The 20621-nt window shown below is 32.1% G+C and overlaps 5 protein-coding genes across 6 annotated transcripts; 3 read left to right on the plus strand and 2 right to left on the minus strand.

Moving 5' to 3' along the window:
* Positions 1-5785: 5785 nt before the first annotated feature.
* LOC108966062 (zinc finger HIT domain-containing protein 2) lies at positions 5786-7146 on the minus strand. Its single transcript, XM_018928790.1, has 2 exons — positions 6982-7146; positions 5786-6927 (listed from the first exon to the last, which is right to left on the minus strand). The coding sequence occupies exons 1-2, from the start codon at positions 7008-7010 to the stop codon at positions 5823-5825; spliced, it is 1134 nt and encodes a 377-aa protein (XP_018784335.1). The 5' UTR covers positions 7011-7146; the 3' UTR covers positions 5786-5822.
* A 619-nt stretch (positions 7147-7765) lies between these two features.
* LOC108966961 (adenylosuccinate synthetase) lies at positions 7766-13444 on the plus strand. Its single transcript, XM_018930140.1, has 6 exons — positions 7766-8265; positions 10631-10733; positions 12082-12361; positions 12449-12809; positions 12884-13068; positions 13138-13444. Exons 1-6 carry the CDS (start codon positions 8086-8088, stop codon positions 13379-13381), a joined length of 1353 nt encoding a protein of 450 aa, XP_018785685.1. The 5' UTR covers positions 7766-8085; the 3' UTR covers positions 13382-13444.
* A 1262-nt stretch (positions 13445-14706) lies between these two features.
* LOC108966710 (40S ribosomal protein S20) lies at positions 14707-15871 on the plus strand. Its single transcript, XM_018929737.1, has 4 exons — positions 14707-14817; positions 14969-15124; positions 15354-15443; positions 15682-15871. Exons 1-4 carry the CDS (start codon positions 14815-14817, stop codon positions 15793-15795), a joined length of 363 nt encoding a protein of 120 aa, XP_018785282.1. The 5' UTR covers positions 14707-14814; the 3' UTR covers positions 15796-15871.
* A 35-nt stretch (positions 15872-15906) lies between these two features.
* On the minus strand, positions 15907-16904 carry LOC108966702 (calmodulin-like protein 4). Its single transcript, XM_018929725.1, has 4 exons — positions 16695-16904; positions 16581-16611; positions 16134-16447; positions 15907-16072 (listed from the first exon to the last, which is right to left on the minus strand). The coding sequence occupies exons 1-4, from the start codon at positions 16695-16697 to the stop codon at positions 15971-15973; spliced, it is 450 nt and encodes a 149-aa protein (XP_018785270.1). The 5' UTR covers positions 16698-16904; the 3' UTR covers positions 15907-15970.
* A 270-nt stretch (positions 16905-17174) lies between these two features.
* LOC108966670 (probable serine/threonine-protein kinase irlF) lies at positions 17175-20584 on the plus strand. Of its 2 annotated transcripts, none has more exons than XM_018929701.1 (5): positions 17175-17580; positions 17651-17746; positions 17813-18039; positions 18130-18278; positions 20337-20584. In XM_018929701.1, exons 1-5 carry the CDS (start codon positions 17452-17454, stop codon positions 20537-20539), a joined length of 804 nt encoding a protein of 267 aa, XP_018785246.1. In that variant the 5' UTR covers positions 17175-17451; the 3' UTR covers positions 20540-20584. The 2 variants fall into 2 exon arrangements, with proteins under 2 accessions (XP_018785246.1, XP_018785240.1); XM_018929695.1 differs by lacking the exon at positions 20337-20584 and adding an exon at positions 19032-20321 and having other exon boundaries at positions 17184-17580.
* Positions 20585-20621: the final 37 nt, after the last annotated feature.

Raw genomic sequence — 20621 nt, forward strand, 5'->3', positions numbered from 1 at the left:
TAAACCTTAATTGCGGTATTCAAATTTATTTAATTTTAGTTTAAGTATAGATTTTGACTATTATGTAATAATATGTTGAACTAGATCACTCAGCGAAAACGAATTATCGTTAAACATAAGCTGTGATAAGAAATATTATTATTGCATTATCAATATTTGAAACAAAAGTACTTAAAACACAAAGAAAGGTGGATTAACATACTTTAAGTATTATTAAAATGTAATAAAATTACATATACTATATACAATATATGTATGGTATGGTTTAATTTAGTAATTATTTCAATTTTATTAGAAATATATATGTACATACATATAAGTATTTTTATGGCATCTAAAAATAAAAATAAGAAATAAAATAATATTTGTAAAGTAATTTTTGATCACTAACAAGGTTCGAAGCTATAATACATATCACAAATAAAAAAGTTTTCATAATTTGATTTCGATCGATCTAAAAAAATTGTTTTACATGTATTTCGTCTTACGTTGATTTTGTTAGGTAAGGTTATAGGACAACTCGATGGATCTCAATTTGACAGATATTTGCCGTATGTGTCACCCATAAAATCCTATCCTTTGGATCACCAGATCCTCATAGATGAACGGAGCGTTTTGAAATTACCATAAATTCACTTCTCCAAAGGTTTGTCTACAAAGATAGTTCAATATCAGCAGGACAAAAGCCAATCAATAGAGGAAAGAGGACTTCTTCCGCCTTCATGCATACAGATTTGGCACAGAGTGTCCAAAAAATGAATTCAGAGCACCTACAATTTCGGCAAGATTGATTTTGCTGACAACCGGATGTTCAATTATCTAAATAATCAAGAGTAACGACGAGTATTTGACAGTTGAGAAAGCTGGATCCAACTTACCGCAACACTTATCAGATCATTGCTTTGAATCAACGACGTTTTTCCCATCAGAAAATCATGATTTATCAAAACACAAAATTAACTTTATTGTAAGCAAAATTAAAAAATAAGAACACCTATTAAGGACGAAGAAATCATAAAACATGTTCAAATTGGTTTTTGTCTATAACGACGAGGAACCCGCTGAACTTTTTTTCCTACTTTTGCAATCAACAATTTTTGATTTTTTTCTTTTGACTACAGCCTTTTTAAATGGCCGGAAACTTTCTCTACAATATACATACATGCTATAAAGCGTAGATAGGTAAATAGCATACATATGTTCATACATGCATACGTGGTGTTAAGGAAACCAATACCATATTTTTGGATGCTACCAAAAGATCATATTTATTAAAACTAAACATGGCCGTTAGGTTGGGCCATAAACACAAACACACATTAAATATATTTAATTAATATTTATTTTCATATTTTTTATCAATTTCGTATTTAGCTACTCTTTCTCTCATTTCTAATTCTAATGTCTTCCACTTATATTCCATTTCTAACTTTTTTATTTCTACGTCTAAATTTTTCTCTTGCACTTTCTTATCGTGTTCAAATTTTTCCCTCTCAAATTGTAGCTTTTTTTCCTCAATTGCGATTCTTTGCATCTGCACAGCTGCCATCTGCCCTATGGAGGCTTTTGGCACTCGCGAAATCGTCCTCTGAAACGCGGATGATGGGGTGGAATCTGGCACAGAAGAAGTTGCGATATTTGTTAGCGAAACACATGTAGCTTCCACTTTTTCAGCTTCAGCTTCTACTTTAATAGGTGCAGGGCTTGCTGGACACAGTTGAGAGGAAGCCGAGTCAACAACATCTGGCGTGATCATTAACGACTCAATAGTACATACGCGTTTGCCAAAAATTTCCCTGAGCTGTTGGAAATATGGGCACATTTTAGCTATTTTTGCTGAAATTATTAAAAAATTAGTATACTTATATAAAATGAAATATTCAAATCTTTCTAACGTGCAATGGTACTTCCATAAGTTTTGTCCATAAGACCTGCACCATTTGAAGCCAGCCAGTCATTAACTTTGCTATACTGCGCCTTCAAATGCCGCACCTTCCACCGCACGAGTTCCCAAGAGGCATCTAACTGCGACTTTTCCAGGAACCGCTTATAGTAAAATCGTGCAGTTGGCGCCTGAAAAGAAAGAAAAATTAATTAGACTAAAAATTTAAACAAATTTATAAACTTGCCTCAAATTCTGGTTCCTTCTTCAGGTAGTCAATTATCAGGAGCACCTCCCACTCCTTCCATTTTTTGTTCGGCTGTTGTCTTTTCTTTTTTGCGTGGGGTTCACCATCCTCAGCCATTTTTATCTAAAATGTTAAATCAAGCTTTAACATATAAATATTTAAAATTACGTACAACATACCTTTCTCAATGAAGTAATAACGAAATGGATATATATATGTATGTGTAATATAACAGCTGGCACAGGGTTGCAATTATTTTGCTACACTTCGTTGCATGAAAATTAGCATGAGTTTTGGTGTAGTATATTTTGCAGTTATTGCATATTTTTTCTTGCGTGTGTTTCGTTGTGTCAATAAAACATTTGTCAGCCTGAGATGATTGCATTTTGCAATTCTTACAATCCATCTAAAGGTTTTGCTATAAGAGAGGAATCCTCCAATTTGCTTTTTCAAACAAAATAAAAATTTTTAATTTCGATTGCACTGAAGCTACATCAGTCAGCTCGTATAGCAGGTATAAGCCATAGTGGTCGAATCTTATAAACAAACGTTACAATCTTCCTGGCAAACTTAATAAGAAATCAACAACAATCCATACCGGATGAAGCTTAAAAAAAATATTTGGTATATTGTGTTAATTGGTATGTTTTTTAAACATAATTTAAAGATATCTGCACAAAACCACCTGGTTACGGCTCCAGGGTTCAGACAAACGTTTCTTGGGCCTTCCATTCGATGACGTCGACGACAACTTATCAACGGGGATAAGTACCCGTTACAAAAACAACAACCACCAGGTTACGGCATTCTTCAACTATTAATCTTAGACAATATATAAAAATTAAACGCTCTTTCCCTAAGTAAACTCAATTCGTTTTTGTAAACTAAATTTCAAACAATAATTAGACTAAGACAGCTAGCTCTGATTAGAAGTTGCTCGGACTTGGAAGCTTTTACTCTTTAATATTTTTTGTTAAGTTTAGATTTGAATTATTTATTATTTTTGTTTAGTCGGTTCATATTAGCGAAGTCTAAGTACATATTAGCCGCCAACACTTGTCAACATTTTTACGTGTAAAAAAAAAAAGGAACAAAGTAAGTGAATTGAATCCGCTTTCTTCAAAGCTACCATACTGCGTTTTGCAAATTATAGACAAATTTGATTCCTGGGAATGATTTAAATTGTAAATTGCATACAAAATCTATTATTTAACAAGAAATGAAATCTTAAAATGACATACATATTTCATACAAAAACGTATACAAAATCTTGAAAGTATCCATAAAATCTCGTTTACAAATCAAGTGCAATAAAAATAAAGCTTTTAAAATGTAGGTCAGTCTTTGTTTGTCATTATTATCTTTAGATTTTCAGCTACAAACACCATGTATAGTGTGTCCAATATTAAACTATAATAATAAATATTCGATATATTCATTTACTTATTTATCTATACCATAGTCCTACTACCTAAATGGCAAATAATAAAATTAATATTTTATGAGTTTTATTCTTAACTATTACACGAAATATGCACACAGTGTTTCTCTTTTCTTTTAACAGAACCATATTAGGTTATACGAAACTTTTTTGATAAATCCATAGGGCTGGGTACGCTCGTATTACAGTCAAAGTTGCAGTGGCTTTGTAAAATTGCACGTACAAAATAATCATTATTGCTTCAAGCTTTTAATCAGCATTTCACTTGTTGTATAGGAATAAATTCCTGTATATATATTTTGCTTAAAGGTAGACAACGTATTCATACTCCAAAGGTATAATACTGAAGACAACCGGTATTGACCATTGCCTAGAAAATGAAATATCTGTATGATATGATATGACATGATAATACATTATGCACCAAAATCTATTATGTTGCATATAATCAGTAGGGTATGTTGTAATAATCGAACTTTGCTTTTAATGTTTTCGATCGTCTTTCTAATATTCGCGCTCTCAGCGAATAGCAAAATTGTCTAGTAAGTTCAAGTATATCATCGCTAACAATATAATTATATAAATTATTAAAATCACCAAAGTAACCAAAATCACGAATATCAACGTCATCACCATCATCGTCGTCATCATCATCATGGACATCGCCGTCGTCATCACCATCATCATCACCGTCATCACCATTATCATCATCGTCATCATCATCATCATCGTCATCGCCGCCGTTATCACCATCAACATTGCCCTTATTATCACCATCATTATTAGAATCATCTTTAAAGTCACCTACATTGCGGTTATTATCACCACCATCATTAAAGTCGTCACCATCGTCGTTATCACTGTATTTATCACCATTATCATTAGAACCATTATGAACGTCGTCATCACTAGAAATCCCACTCTCATAATTAGAATCACCGTCATCAGCTTCATCTTCATCGCCATCAGCAACATCATCATCATCAACATTAACATCATCGTCATAATCATTATCATTATCATCATCATCATCATCATCATCGTCCTCATCATCATCATCATCATCATCGTCATCTTCATCATCATCATCATCATCATCATCTTCATCATCATCATCATCATCACATTCATCTTCATCATAACCATTATTATTATCATCATCCAATTCAACGTTATCGCCACCTTCATTTAAATTATTAATATTTGAATCATCAGCATCATCATTACATTCTTCACAAATATCATCACCAATATGAGAATAGAAACCATCTTCACCAATATTACCAATATCCCCAGTCCAGACACTATGTTCACTTTCGTTACTACTCTCACTTATTGCTTTTTCCTTCATGGTTCCATTCTGTATTTCAAGTATTTTTCTCAAAATCATATATCTCATCATTATTTCATTACGCTCCTCCTTACTATATGATGAAGATTGGCGAAAAATGTTGTAAAATGAACTGGTACATTTCTTGTGTACTGGCTTCCTAAAGCAGCTCTTAGAACAATACAATGCACTGCATTTTGGGCAAGTATATTTGAATTCAACCTTTTTACAGCTGAAAATAAAGTAGCAATTAAAACTAAACAATTTACAAAGCAGATATACTTACAATTGACAAACTGAGTGAGCTAGATCCATATTTAACTAAAGTTAACCAAGCGAAGTATGAAACAAATTAAATAAATCACAAAACCACAAAAATGTGTTGACTTGTAAACAACTTCATAAAATGCGATAAATCCACAATATGTGTATTATCGTTTAAAACGACATTGCGCCCTCTAATGGATATAATAGAGAGCTTTGATTCCATATGGGATGCCAAAATGGTTCTCAAATCTCAAACCATATCAAAAAACCATATCCAAAGTCATATGACAACTGCTTTTATCCGGATAACAAATGCCTACAGAAAATTATTGCCCAATTTGGATTTGGTGAGTTGATTGGCGGATATAGTTATTGCCTGCTAAGATGCAACCTTATATTGACAGCAATAAAATTATCGGAAACACATCTATTGTCTGCCTGGATACTTAGTTGGAAAAATTAAAAACATTTATTATATTTTCAGCACTTTAATTTACACAATCAACTTACGTGATGTATTACTAGAAGTTAATAAAAAAAAATATCGATCAAATCTTACAGTTTTCCATTCACGCCTATTTACAAATAAAAAGTATTCAAAACAAACATACTCAGATATTTACATTTATAATTACACAGATTTTTTATTATTCTTTTAAAGTAGTTCTTCATTGTCAATATTAACGTATGATAATAAAAACTGGATTTTTTTTGTTAAATGTAACAATTTTTTTCGGTCCAGCATAACACTTCCGTTACATACGGCGAATAATTTAAAAAAATCACCGTCTTTTTTAGAATCACTTATTTTTAAATGATTTGTGGCCTTCTTTAATAAATGGTAAATGTCGCTAAGTGCTGCTAGTTTGTTATGACAGGACGACATTAAGGATTCAGCATCATGTTTTAATAGAGAGCATAATGCCCCCGAATAAGTTGGTTCGAAATTTTCTGACATGCCTAGGCCAACATCTTTCGTATTAAGCGCTTCAATTTCCACAGTTGTTAGAGCATTGTCAACACTCTCAAAATTTGTTCCAAATTTTAAAGTTAAACTTAAATTTACCAAATGCGCAACAGCTTCAATTGGGGTTGTGGAGTGTTCGCCATTGAAGTGTCGCACCATCGCTGCATATGAGCACAATATATTCCATAAATTATAATGCAAACACGGCGATGGTGCTTTACTAAAAATGCTTGAAAATTTTGGTATATTTTTTTCAATTTCAGGTACAAGAGTATCATTATTGGTGTTATTTATCTCTATTATTTTTGTTTTCTTTAAAGACCACCAAGGTTTATGCTCTGGTACTAAATCCATTATTTTGTTGTTCTCAATTAACTTTTTAAATTCAGCACGCTCACTCGTTGACAAATGTTCCCAGACCTCGTCCGCGTCATTTATATCAACATTTTGCATACGTGTAGCAATATCTTCAAGATTTTCCTCATCGTATTCATCATTGCCATCGTCATCACCATCACCATCACCATCAGAAATATCATCCTCATCTAAATTACCTTCCGTTTTTTCTGCATTAAAATCATGCTCAATTCCAGCGTCTGTCTCATGTATGCTTTTTAATATTTCATATATTTTCTTCATGTCATTGCGATCATCTGATGATAATTCTTCTTGTATACATGATTTATAAAATGCTTCTGTACATTTCAAGTGCTCTGGAGTCTTATAGCAAGCGATAGAACAATACCGCGCATTGCATTTCGGACATGTATATTTAAATACAACCTTTTCGCAGCTGAAAACAAAGTAGAAATTAAAACTAGAAAATTTATAAAGTATAAATACTTACAATTGACAAATTGTGTGAGGTGAATCCATATTAAACTAATGGAAACTGCACCAAATAAAATAAATAGCAAAACAAGACACGACTATAAATGCAAAATCCTTATTTTTATTATTTTTGGCCAAATAGGTTTGGTCGAGAGCGACTTCTAATGGTTAAACACATATGTTTAATTTTTTGCAGGGATGCCAAGCATTTTTCTGTGCAGTTGAAGCCTTTTGGCAAATGAGAATGAAATGTATGTTTCTAATTATTAAATAAATAAATTTCAAAGAACCGACGTTAACACATTAAAATTAAATTAATTTCTATGTATATACAAGTTGCTATTGAAAGCTACTTTAAAGAAATTGTTATTGCCATATTTATTGCCAGTTAAAAAATGGCATGCTGCAATATTTTATGACAAAATTTTGAAAGTAGCAAGGCTAATAAAATTAAATCATTAGAACGTACCTTTAAAATTGTATTCATAAAAGTAAAGATTTCTTAAAACCAATTAATTAAATACAGCAGAACTTAAAATATTGGTATACTATTTATGAAGACTATATGGAAATTAATTGATAGTAGAAAAGGGTAATCAAAGCTGATGTATATGTCTGAAAAATAATTATATATATAATATATACCAAAAGTAATTTATTAAGATATGTAAAATGGAAAATGTTTTAATAGTGGTTGATAAAACATTTTGAAATGTGTAATATCTTAGACAGTTTGTATTTATACTAAATATCTGTTGATTGTTACCATAAATTGTTATATATAACGATAATTTATTGATTACTTTGTCTCCCATAAAAAACGCCTTCCAAAATTATTGCTAATGAAGGCAGTTCTCTGGTAATAAGTGTTGACAACCCTGTTAAAAAAGTCAAGTACGCATGCTTATGGTTGACAAATGACAGCTGACATCTGACATGCAAATTCGGAATGGACCGATAAATGTGCTTTTCTATTCCCTGTGATTTCTTTACAAGTTTTGCCTGTGTCGAGAAAAGTACTTAGGGTACTTTCGTGACAGTGATCGGGATTTGTGTATTTTCGGTCGATTGCAGAATATCTACCAAAATAGCGCCACCGACGCCGACCAAACGTGTGAAGATGACGGAGTCCAGTAGCAGTGTTGTGAACGGGAGTAACTATGAGACATTACATCAAGGACGTCTCAACATGTACAAATCCAAGGTTGGAGTTGTGCTAGGCGCTCAATGGGGCGATGAAGGCAAGGGCAAAGTTGTCGATATGCTAGCGCTGGAAGTGGACATTGTTTGCAGGTGTCAGGTGAGTAATACACATTGTACTTAAACACCGACATACAAGTCACGCGGAAAAAAAGAATTAAAGTAAAATAATTGTCACTTGTTCATATTTGGAATATTATCAAACTTACACTTCAGAATTCACTAAGTATTATTTGTTAATTCTGATGAAATAGTTCCCGTTATTCCTTGTGTGTGGTAATCTGTTCACAGCCTGCCACAGCATTCATTCATAAAACACATACACAAAATGGATACGCATGATTACTTCAGCAAATTTTTCTATACTTGTGTTTTTGGCGTTTTAATGTTTACATAACATATAGTTTTGCGTTCTATTTGACTTTGAGTTGGTGAATAACCGACAATTGTGATTTCATTTTATCGCGTAGCTCGCCTGGACGGTATGCACACGCAATCATTCGTATTTCTTATTAATTACTTCTACATATGAAAGCAATGTACATACATACATATGGATATATATTTATTACCGCGCTAATAATTGCTTAAAACTAGTATGTCTTGTTTACATTTTTATTTACTTATTACACTAAATATATGTGCATATAAATAAATAAAAAATTCATAGTAGAGCATATTTCTTTAGAAACTTATGTTTCTTCCCAGTGATTAAAAGTTTTAAAGTGCAGGAGCGTTCTTACATAAAACTGATCGTTAACACTCATTTAGAGGCGAGTAAATAATTAACACCATTTATCTTATCTAGCCATATTCCCTCATATATTTGTTCATACATCTACATATGCATTTGTAAGTACGTACAAACATATTCTGTACCTTTGTAAACTGTATGGAAATTTCTGTAACCATGTATATACATATATATACACATTTACCGACAATAAATAAGCGGTTAAAAATTAATACATATGTCGTAACACAAGTGGGATAGTATGTATGTATACATTTTACGTGTTATCTTGAAGAATTAAACTTTACGAGTCGCTGTCTAAGCCTGATAACTAAATGTTACAACAATAGAAATGTAATAAAAAGTTCAGTGTGAAAAAAGCGGATTTTTCATTTAGATATTTGGAAATACAATTTGTTCCAAGACATTTTATTGAGTTGCTCCTTTAAGGATTATATTAAATGTGGTTGTCGTTGTTGTAGTTGTAGAAAATATTCCTGAAACAATTTCGAGGCATGGACAGTCCTTGACCGGATAAAAATCCGGGTCCGTTCCGGTTACTTATAATAAAAGTAGTTGTAGTTCCTTAAACATACATGTCAATCACTACGATTGAATAGAAATTATGATTTTCTTAAGATATTATATACAAATGTATACTGTATCCATATAATGTGTGATACATATGTATGCATATATGTTTGTTGAAATATGTACCTATGTACATATAAATACAAACTAAAAATTTTAGTACTTTTTGCACATTTGCCAAACAATATTTATGTATGCTTTTATATACATATACATATTTTATCTATCCCTGTAGTAGACAAGATTGTTTCCGGACGAGCGCTAATAGACATGTTAAATTTTAGTGCACAGAAGTTCAGTGATCCAGTACCATTTGGAGGGACTCCCTTCAAGAACTATCTTCTCAACATACAAATACTGTTGTTGTTATATTTGTCGCCCGTCGGCTCAACAATCGAATCTACGTAACCGAATCTAATCCGGATTTATTTCTATACATCGGTTGTCAACACGGCAACATTCTCTAAATTAAGGCAGTTTTCTGACGCGATGCGTCCTCAAGGAGAAGAAGAGGATGGAAATAGATACTGGTAAAATACATGCCAGCGCCAGGCAAAACTGTACTGCAAGGTTATAACCTTGTAAAGTTTAAACGAATTACAAATTCCATTATAGGGTTCTTGAATCCATATAGGAGCAGGGAGCACATTGCCTCAACGGCAAATTATTGCGCATTATGTTATATTTTGTTCCGCTTAATTCCAAATTTTATGATTTCTACTACCCAAAAAATCGTCCACATAATTCGGTTCACATATTTATACTCCTCCATAGGAATATCAGTTCCTGCATTGCTTCAATCCTAGTATTTCTACTAGGAGGTAAATGTGTTGCACTTAGTGATGGGTTTAATTTGTGTACATATTAAACCTTTGAATTATACTGCTAGACATTAATATGTATGATCTTAAATATGTACATATATGTATGTATGTATATGCACCCTCTTGCTAACAATCCGCAAAAACTTAAGATAAATAATTTTTCTATTTTATTTTCGCATTTTGTATGGGAATAGGGCACATACATACATACAAACGTTTATATATGTATGTACATATGCACGTCATAGTCTTTAAATTATACATAATTTAATATACGTGTACATTTCTTAATATAAAATCATATCTATCTATTGTAGGGCGGAAATAATGCTGGACACACTGTTGTAGCTAATGGCACTGAATTTGATTTCCACTTGCTGCCTAGTGGAATTGTAAATGAGAAGTGTATATCTGTGATTGGTAAGTAAATTATCTAAGATGCTAAAGAATAGTACTTAACATATGTAACGAATATAAGTACATAAAAAAAAAACATCGGCACCTTTCGTACGTCCCTCTTATAAAATTTGCTCTTGAAAAAAGTTGGCAAGAGCCTCTTCTCTAGTCACACACTCATTCTGCATACGTTACTTCAATGGAAAGCAAAAATAAATATACATATACATTTAAATGTATGTGCACTATGTGGCCAACATACAGTCTAGGTGAATGTAGTATCTCAACAGTGATTCTGAGTTGTGTCGGCTATTCTATTAGTTTACGGTCACGGCCAAAGCGAGCAATTTTTTTGCCGAAGTGCACTTTTTTTTATCTAACATGTAGACGTACGTATGTACTTAACTACAGCTTTTGAAGGGTAATCATGAAATTGTAAGACAAAGTCAACCTTATGTACTTACATATGTACATTTAGATTTTTTATTCTAATTTCAGCAATCTGAGCTATCACCGTCTTTATCTTTTCTCAAGAAATTTGTAGGAGATAGCACATATCAGATTTAACTACACAAATACCATAAATGCGTTTATTGCCACTTTAATTTATGCATTTATAAATATTTATAATAAAGCATAGTTAGGGATAATTTCATAACTGCGGTAGTTATTTCGGCAAACGAATCATTTTTCGCAACGACAAATTATCATTTGACACGCAGAGGAATCAGCATTGATTTGAAATTGTGGGGCTTACAACCAGAAAAACGCAAACAACAACACGTTTATACATACATATATTGTATGTAAATGTGTTTGTATATTTATGTTCTTTGCATGAGTAATTGTTCGCAAGATTAATCATTTCATTTTCAAAATGTTTAATCGATGTTTAATTTAACTTGAAGCGGCGCCGTCGGCGAATGTCACAAGACCATGTCATAATTAAAATTACAGTTATTCACCACCATGTTACTGTTTTAATTATTACTAATTATTTTTTATGCTAGAGGAAGGTATACAATTTTATACAAAATAAACAGAGTGACGAACTGAGTCGATTTAAACATGTCTTTATACTATATGCGAACTAGTCTCTCTGCTTTTTGAAATATGACCTGAATTTTAAGCACTCTTGCCATCTCTCTAACATTTGCCTGACGATTTTTAAGCACCATAACCTTCACTTTTTTAAAATTTTCAACAGTTGAGGAGGTCGAAGGTCGTCCAGAACGAGGCATGTCTTCAACCATCTCTCTTTGAACTTAAACCTATTGTGTTATAAAATATTCTCATAAACAACTTCTGACTAATTTCATTTATATTTATGTATGCATGTGTTTATAATGATAATTTTATTAATTATTTATAGGCAATGGTGTTGTCATCCACTTACCATCACTGTTCGAAGAATTATCTAAAAATGAGGCAAAGGGTTTGCAAAAGCTCGAACATCGCTTGATTATTTCTGATCGCGCACATTTGGTTTTTGACTTCCATCAATTGGTGGATGGTATGCAGGAGGCCGAAAAGGGTGGCAAATCGCTCGGTACCACCAAGAAAGGAATTGGTCCGGCTTATTCCAGCAAAGCTACACGTAATGGCATTCGCGTAGGGGAATTGTTGGGTGATTTCAATCTCTTCACTGATAAGTAAGTGTATACCTGCAATGGTAGTACCAAAAAATATTTTCTTTTATATTCTTTAAAAATATATTGTTATAAAAAATTCAATTTCAGGTTTAAATCTATTGTTGCAACACATTTGCGTCTTTTCCCTTCTATTAATATCGATGTTGAAGCTGAGTTGTCGCGATACAAGGAATATGCGGAAAAGATTCGGCCCTATGTAAAAGACACCATTTGTTTCCTTCACACTGCATTGCGCCAAGGCAAGAAGATACTGGTAGAGGGTGCCAATGCCGCTATGTTGGATATTGATTTTGGCACTTATCCATACGTAACGAGCAGCAATTGCAGTATAGGTGGCGTACTTACTGGTCTGGGTCTACCACCTCAGACTATTGGTGATGTTATTGGAGTCGTTAAAGCCTATACCACACGTGTAGGCGATGGTCCGTTCCCCACCGAACAAATTAATGTAGGTATTTACAATATATTATTGTATCTAATTTAATTTTTATTTCCCGTTTTTTTTTTTTTTTTTGTATTTAGGAAATTGGTGAGCTGCTGCAGACTAAGGGTGGCGAAATTGGTGTTACAACGAAGCGAAAACGTCGCTGTGGTTGGTTAGATATTCCGTTACTTAAATATACCTCACTTGTAAACGGTTATACAAGCATTTGTTTGACGAAACTTGATATACTTGATACTTTACCAGAGATCAAGGTGGCTGTTGCGTAAGTATACAACGATTCATCTTGCCTTACAAATGAGTAACAATTATTTTTAAATATTTTTTTTTATAGTTACAAACGCGCTAATGGGGAAACTTTGGATCATTTCCCTGGCACAATTGCCGAATTGGGCGAAATTGTTGTTGAATACGCAACACTGCCCGGTTGGCAACAGAGCACTGAAAATATACGCAACTTTAAGGAGTTGCCTGAAAATGCACAAAAGTATGTACGTTTCTTAGAAAGTGAGCTGAGTGTACCAGTACAATGGGTTGGAGTTGGCAAAGGTCGTGAGTCTATAATTAACATCCATTAATTTTAACACGAAACTTGTGTTTTTGCATAATTGGCTTTGTCAACTGCACAGAAACTTCAATTGTGTACTTTAATGAATTTTAAGGATTATGTTAATAAAAATATTTTATTTTGAGTTTTACTTTATATACATACTTATATTATCACTTTAAACTTAGAAATTTATTATTTACTAACCCATAAAAGTCGAAACTCAAGAAAAGCAGATGCAATAGAGCGAACTACAAAGTGTAATGTTAAAAGTCTTTAGTGTATTTGAAATTAATTAAGAAATATGCTTTTTTATAATTTATCATAACGAGCCTTAAAAGATGCGAAATCAAAAGTTGTACTATAATATTTTAAATGTATTATTGTTTGTAAAAATACATATAAATATAAAATAATACAAATACTTGTCTGAATTAATTCTTAGTTCATAACTTATTATCGGGTTGGGTGTAAATACATACAATAAGTTTGTTGTAGCGGTACAAAACAGCACTCATATAATTTTGAAGAATGCTGACTCGACTTTATGTTAACAATTTATTCTCCTTATATACCTGCATACACACATATGTGATAACATAAACAGCCGTAAATATTGTATTTAATTTTTGCTGCTGAATGAAGCTCTCAGACTATTTCCCAAAAATTAATATAAAACTTACCTAACAACCCCGCTTAATAATTGGATGAAAACAACAGCTATGAATATAATGTTGGCTAGAATGAAATATTTTCTCTTTAAATAAAGCACAATAAATATTTTTCTTTCAATTTGTCATTAATTATAATTTTTAACATCAAACCATTTCAATCATATTTAAGTACATCAAAAAGGAAATAATGCGAAGTTTAAAGAAGGAAGCGTATGAAAAGCCCGGTAAAATAGTTATGCATATGTTTGCATAAAGAAAGCAAGTATTTTGCTAATACTTTTTTTTTTTTTGCTGAACCAAAGCATACCGACATTTTCTCTTGAAGTAAATATAAAAAAATTATTGCATATTTAACATGACACAGAAAATAATTTAGAATTTTTAGAAAAGAATTAAAGAAAATATAAAATTTATAAAACTTGCGGACTGTAATACTGGGAATATTCTTCGTTTTTATCGATAAAATCGAGATTATTTCAGACAATTTTTAACAATAACGATCAACTAGTCGACGTTATTTCTTAACAGTCATCTTAAATTCTTAGCGATTTTTTTGATTAAATAATGCACATACCATCAGAATTAATTAATTACCATTGTAACAGCAAAATAAGGTATATCAACTTTTATCGGTTGCGCGATTTATCGATATCTCTCCAATTCGCAGTGTCTCGTTCACAACGAATGCTAACATATTTCTCGTTCATTTCGTTCTCAGCTCTGGTTCAGCGCTGTTCAATAGTCAAAGATTTGAATATCTCGACCAGGATTTTTTTTTTTTTTTATTAAAATGGTATGTATTTAATATTGCATCCATCTGCTTTTGTTAACATAATGCATACTTGACAATAATATGCATTTATTACAACAAAACAGCTAAGGTTTCTAATGTAAAAGTGGACACGTGTATCTATACTAGCATAACCTCAATTCGTTTATTTCAGTCTGCCGTACCTAAGGATATCGAAAAGCCCCAAGGCGCTGATTCTGCATCAGTTCACCGCATTCGCATCACTTTAACTTCTAGGAACGTACGTTCTTTGGAGAATGTGTGCCGTGATTTAATCAATAGTGCCAAGAACCAGAATCTGCGTGTCAAGGTAAGCATGCCGTATGTTTTATACTTAATTGTATATGCACTTTCCTGGAGGTTTTGCTTGCGATAATGAGCTTAGCCTAGTCTTTATTTTGGTGCTATAACATATTCGGCTTGGATTGGACATTATCTCTCTAGTGTTTTTGTGCAAAGAAAGACTTTTATGTTCAAGCTACACGTGTTTTCAGTTGTTTAATGAAATTTTTAAAATAAATGAATTATTTTTTATTCAGGGCCCAGTACGGATGCCAACCAAGACTCTACGCATCACCACACGTAAAACACCTTGTGGTGAAGGTTCCAAAACTTGGGATCGTTTCCAGGTAATTAATTTATCGTAATATTTTCCAATGCGTGGCAAATATAATATCGAGCTTAGATGTATGTAGCACACTTCGTTCAGTATTAATGTATTTGCCTATAAAAAACGCACTCACATAGTCCATTTGAAATATTACTTATTCAAATGGCTCTTTGAGTTTTACAAATAGCTAAAAAAATATTTAGTTCACCTGTGTTAAAAGCCATATACTAATTCTTATAATTTTGTATCTTCTCCAGATGAGAATCCATAAGCGTATCATCGATTTGCATTCACCATCTGAGATTGTAAAGAAGATCACCTCAATCAACATTGAAGCTGGCGTAGAAGTTGAGGTTACAATTGCCAACTAAAACGGAACATGTATAACTTTTTATACAATGCATTTTTTGAAACAATGGTGAAATATACAGTTTTCTATTGTATATAAAATTGAGTTTTATTTGTTTAAATTTTGAATGATATTTGAAATTAAGGAATGTATATATTTTGTAAGCAGTTATTTTCAATTAAGATAAAAAAAATATTTTAATAGTAGTCTGGAACTGGAGCGCAAGCGATTTTTATAAAATCAGCATATCGGACCACAGTGTTGTTGTTCACATTTGCTTCACGGAAAATGTTATCAACCTGGGAACGATTTTCATTTATTGAATACAAATTGTTTACAAAATAATCATTTTCCATTTACCTCACGCACTGACAAACCCTCTCCCCAGTTTTGCAATAAATTTCTTAGTTGCCTGGCAGATATAGTTCCTGTATTTTGCGGATCGGCCGCTTTGAATGCAGCAATGACTTCGTCAGGGATTTTTTCGACTTTGGAATGTTGATGCATAATTTCTAAAAAGTCTGCAAAGCTCATTTTACCTCCTTTCTTTTTTAAATATGCAATCAGTTCTTGGATGGTTGGAGATAAACCAAGAGATCGCATAATTACTGTCAATTCATCGAGGGAAGTTATCTGTCCCGACCGGGCAAATAGATAGAAACACTCACGGAATTCTAGCAATGATAAGATAAATTATGTTACTCATCGAAAGTATACGGATTAAGCAATTAGAAAGTATCAACTTCCAAATATGGCTGAAATGTAGTAAACCCAATCTTATTAAAGTAATATAAGTTATTTCCATACCATCAATATCCTGTTCCTTGAAATATCGAGCCTACGAAATTATAAACAAGTATTCGAAATTAGTGAAACTTTGTAATTATTTTTTTTAATATTTACATAAAAGCTTTTACTTACCATTTAAGTATTTTTTAAGTTTTTTTTACTGAAGTTTTCTAAAAACACTTGAAAATCTTGAGCAGGAAATTGCAGAATCTATACAGTTATAGTTATTTGATATGTTTATAAAAGTATAAAATGAAAACAAAATCTTCAAGTAAATACTGTGACAAAAAATTTCACATTGGAGAGTTATCCATCCAACCGTGACGTTTCTTTTCATAGGGTGTTCAGTGAGTGAAAACAGTTTTTAGGCAACTAATAAAATATTTAGTGACGTAAAAAAAATAAGCAATTTGTGGTGTAGAAATGAATATCGATTTATTTAAAATATATATCTAGTTTTACAAAACAAAATAAATAAATCTAGAACTCCAGAAATGCTAAATTATCGATAACATGGATTCTTTTTATAACTGGTCTATATAGTTAAAGACATAGAGAAAAATCATATAAAGGCTCGTCTAGACATTTGGCGTATGGTTAATTACTTAGGCTCTGTGTAAGCGGTTGTATCCTAGTTACAGAGTTATAGTCGATAATACTAGTTTCTGTTCCTAACTATCGTATAGCATCACAGCTCTAGTGTTTTGACATTTCAAAGTTGTATACGTGTATACGTGTGAATTTCTCTGGTTTTTTTTTGTTTGACGTGGTTGTTCGATTCCCTTCGTATTGTTAAAGCTGCAATAATATAAAAATAAGTTTCAGTCAAGAATTAAAAGATTTATTACACTGCCGTGCTTCCCAGCCTACCTGACGTAGGTGTGCCAATATGCGTCCTGAAATCAAGTCTTTCCACCGAAAACAGTTACCAGCTTTTTCGCTGCTGCTGTTATCGTTAATGTTATTTGGATTCACATCCGCTCAACGGGTTGCTCCAGGAGTTCCTCCACAACACTATGTAAGTAAAATTACCTACCTACATCAAAATATAAAAAATAATGAGAAACATGAATTTGGACGATATATAGCAACAAGTTCCGGTGCAGCATAATCAGCAGCCACAATATCAACAACAACAACAGCAACAAATACACCATGCGCCAAATGTCAATCCTCAGCATTATGTGAGAGAAAATGTTAAAAAGCAAAAACTGATTAATATAATGAAATGATTTTGTGTTAAATTATAGCAACAGCAAGTGCAATATCAGCAGGTGCCCGTGCAACAGCAACAACAACAGCAGTATCAACAACAACAACAGCCGCAATTTCAACAACAGCAACCACCTCAACAACAGCAACAATTCCAACAACAGCCTCCACAACCGGTGCAACAACAAGCGCCACATGCACCTCATCAAGCTCATCATGGCCAACAGCAAGTGTTGAACGCAGCCAATATCCAAGATGAGAGAGCGTAAGTAACGTAGGAATTATCATATTACTGATTGGAACATAGCAAGCAAGAACTATTTCAAAACTAATTTTATCTTTTTATTTATTTTAGTCACATTCAGGAACACATGCAGGTTCCGATTGATACGAGCAAAATGTCTGAGGCAGAACTGCAATTCCATTACTTCAAAATGCACGATTCTGATAACAACAACAAATTGGACGGTTGTGAGCTCATAAAATCACTAATTCACTGGCATGGTATGTTGTTTCAATTGTTTATTTTACATAAGGATTTTTGTATGTATGCTTGTTGATACGGTGTCGGATCATTCCCATATATGCAATATTTTATATATTCTACACTGACATCACATACCACACTTTATGTCTATAGTTTCATAACAATTGTGTTTGTATATACTACGTAAAAAAACATTTATGCGTATCCTCGTGTTTCTAATTTGCATAAAAAGTTATAAGCTTACGTTAATGAAAAATGATATAGAATTTCTAATTTTCTTTCTGTTACTTATTCGGAATATGGAAAACGGAATATTTAAAATATTAAATTTACATACATATAGCATGCAGATTAAATTCAAAAATCATTTTGATAATGATTTAAAAATATGTATGAATATAAGCATATGTATGTATTTTGCAATAAAAAATATTGTTAAAAAATATGATCTAAACCGTAGACGCATAAAGCTCGTATGGCTAATATAAACAGTTTATTTAAAAAATATAAAGAATGCCAAGGACAGTTAATTTTTAATCTAATTGTTTAATCATATTTTATTTTTTTATTTACATGTGAACCGTGAATTTGTTATCAACAAACATACATCAAACTATACTCGTACATTACTTTCATCATTAACAACCATAATTCTCTGTGAATGGATTGGTTTTGGAAAAAAATAAATGCTTTCATTTCATTCAATCAAACGCATAATCGCATGTTCGGAAATCTTACGGTATTTTGATTTGAATGATTTTAACTAATAGAGCAAGGAAGCAAAGAGCAACCGCACAACGAACAGACGCCACATGTGGAAGAAAAGATCTTCTCTGATGAAGAGCTAGTGGCATTGATCGATCCTATTCTGCAAATGGATGATACGTCACGCGATGGTTATATTGACTATCCAGAATTTATAAAGGCACAACAAAAGGCTATGGCAGCATCACAACAAAAACAACAACAGCAGCAACAGCAACAACAGCAACAGCCACAAAGTGGAAAATAAGTGATGCAATGAAATATGTTTCTTATTATTTGTTGTTAGGTTATCCCTATTCTACTTAAGGATTCTTATGATTCCATGACATAATTTTTTGGCGCAAAATTGTGATTTGAATTCAATTTGTTTGCAATTTCTTTAGTTCTTCTATTGTTTTTTTTTACAGTTTTTCGTCTTGAATGTCGTCATTCCAAACAAAAGGCAACTTTTCTATTAGACATAGCTTTGCGCATGAACAATTTATATATTTAGCAAATTAATTTCGCCGTTCCTTCGCGAATCTCTTTCTTCTTTGGATACCTAATTTATTTAATTATCTTAGGTAAATTTATTTGTATGTAGGTATTTTAGAACTGTGCTCATTACAACTACATAAAATGTGAACAAAGTTAGATTTTCTACAAAAATTTTAATTAAATAAATATTCAACGAAAAAAAGAATGACAAAAAGTATAAAAACAAAAATTTGTACGTTTAATGCAAATAAGAGAAATACATGTTCGAAAGCTGACTGATTGTGGCACAATTCCACAGCAAACACATAAAAATATTAAAATAATCGGTAAAAAATATGCCAGCTCAAGTGGGCTAGAAGTAAGATTTATTTACAAGAACATAATCAAAAGTTTTACTTAAGCAACCAAACAGCTTTCGGTTCTCAAAATGGCAGTCCTAGGTTGCATAAAATTCGTAACAATCGCAATAATATAGAACTTGTTTAGTAAATTGACAAACTCAAAATTTATGTAATTACAATTACGAAATATTAATATTGATTTTGTGATGTCAAATGTTTTTTTTTAACATTACTGGAATTTTTGAACAAAAGATATATTTATAAACATTTTTAAGTTTTCATTGTTTGTTTTTGTCTACACTGCATAGTAGTAGATAGCACAACATAAATGCTGACACATGCTACTTCAAATTGGTGGCAAATGCTGGGTTTGGTGTTTGGTGAGCTTAAATTGGTTCAAAAGCATGGTTTCATCATACATTTGAAAATGTAGTTTTAATAATAAAAGTAATATAATACCACATTTTGCATACAATTTTCATTCAACCATAGTTCAAAGCGCGCACGACAAAGCGGATGAGCATCATGGGACTGAGGAAGAGGGAAAAAGCAAAGTTTACTCCGATGAACAATTAACTGACATAGTTGATTATGTGTTAAAGCAAATGGATTTGAATAACGATGGCTATGTGGATTATGCAGAATACCGAAAGAGTGAGGAAGCACAAGCTAGCGATGATCAAAAAAAGCCATAAATTTATACAATTTATACATGTGTAGACATTTGTTGATTCTTTAAATAAAAAAAATTTAAATTTTACTTCATATGGTTTGTTT

This window comes from Bactrocera latifrons, unplaced genomic scaffold (genome assembly GCF_001853355.1).
Source record: "Bactrocera latifrons isolate USDA-ARS-PBARC rearing strain unplaced genomic scaffold, ASM185335v1 scaffold_10, whole genome shotgun sequence".
In the NCBI taxonomy this organism is placed as follows: Eukaryota; Metazoa; Arthropoda; class Insecta; order Diptera; family Tephritidae; genus Bactrocera; species Bactrocera latifrons.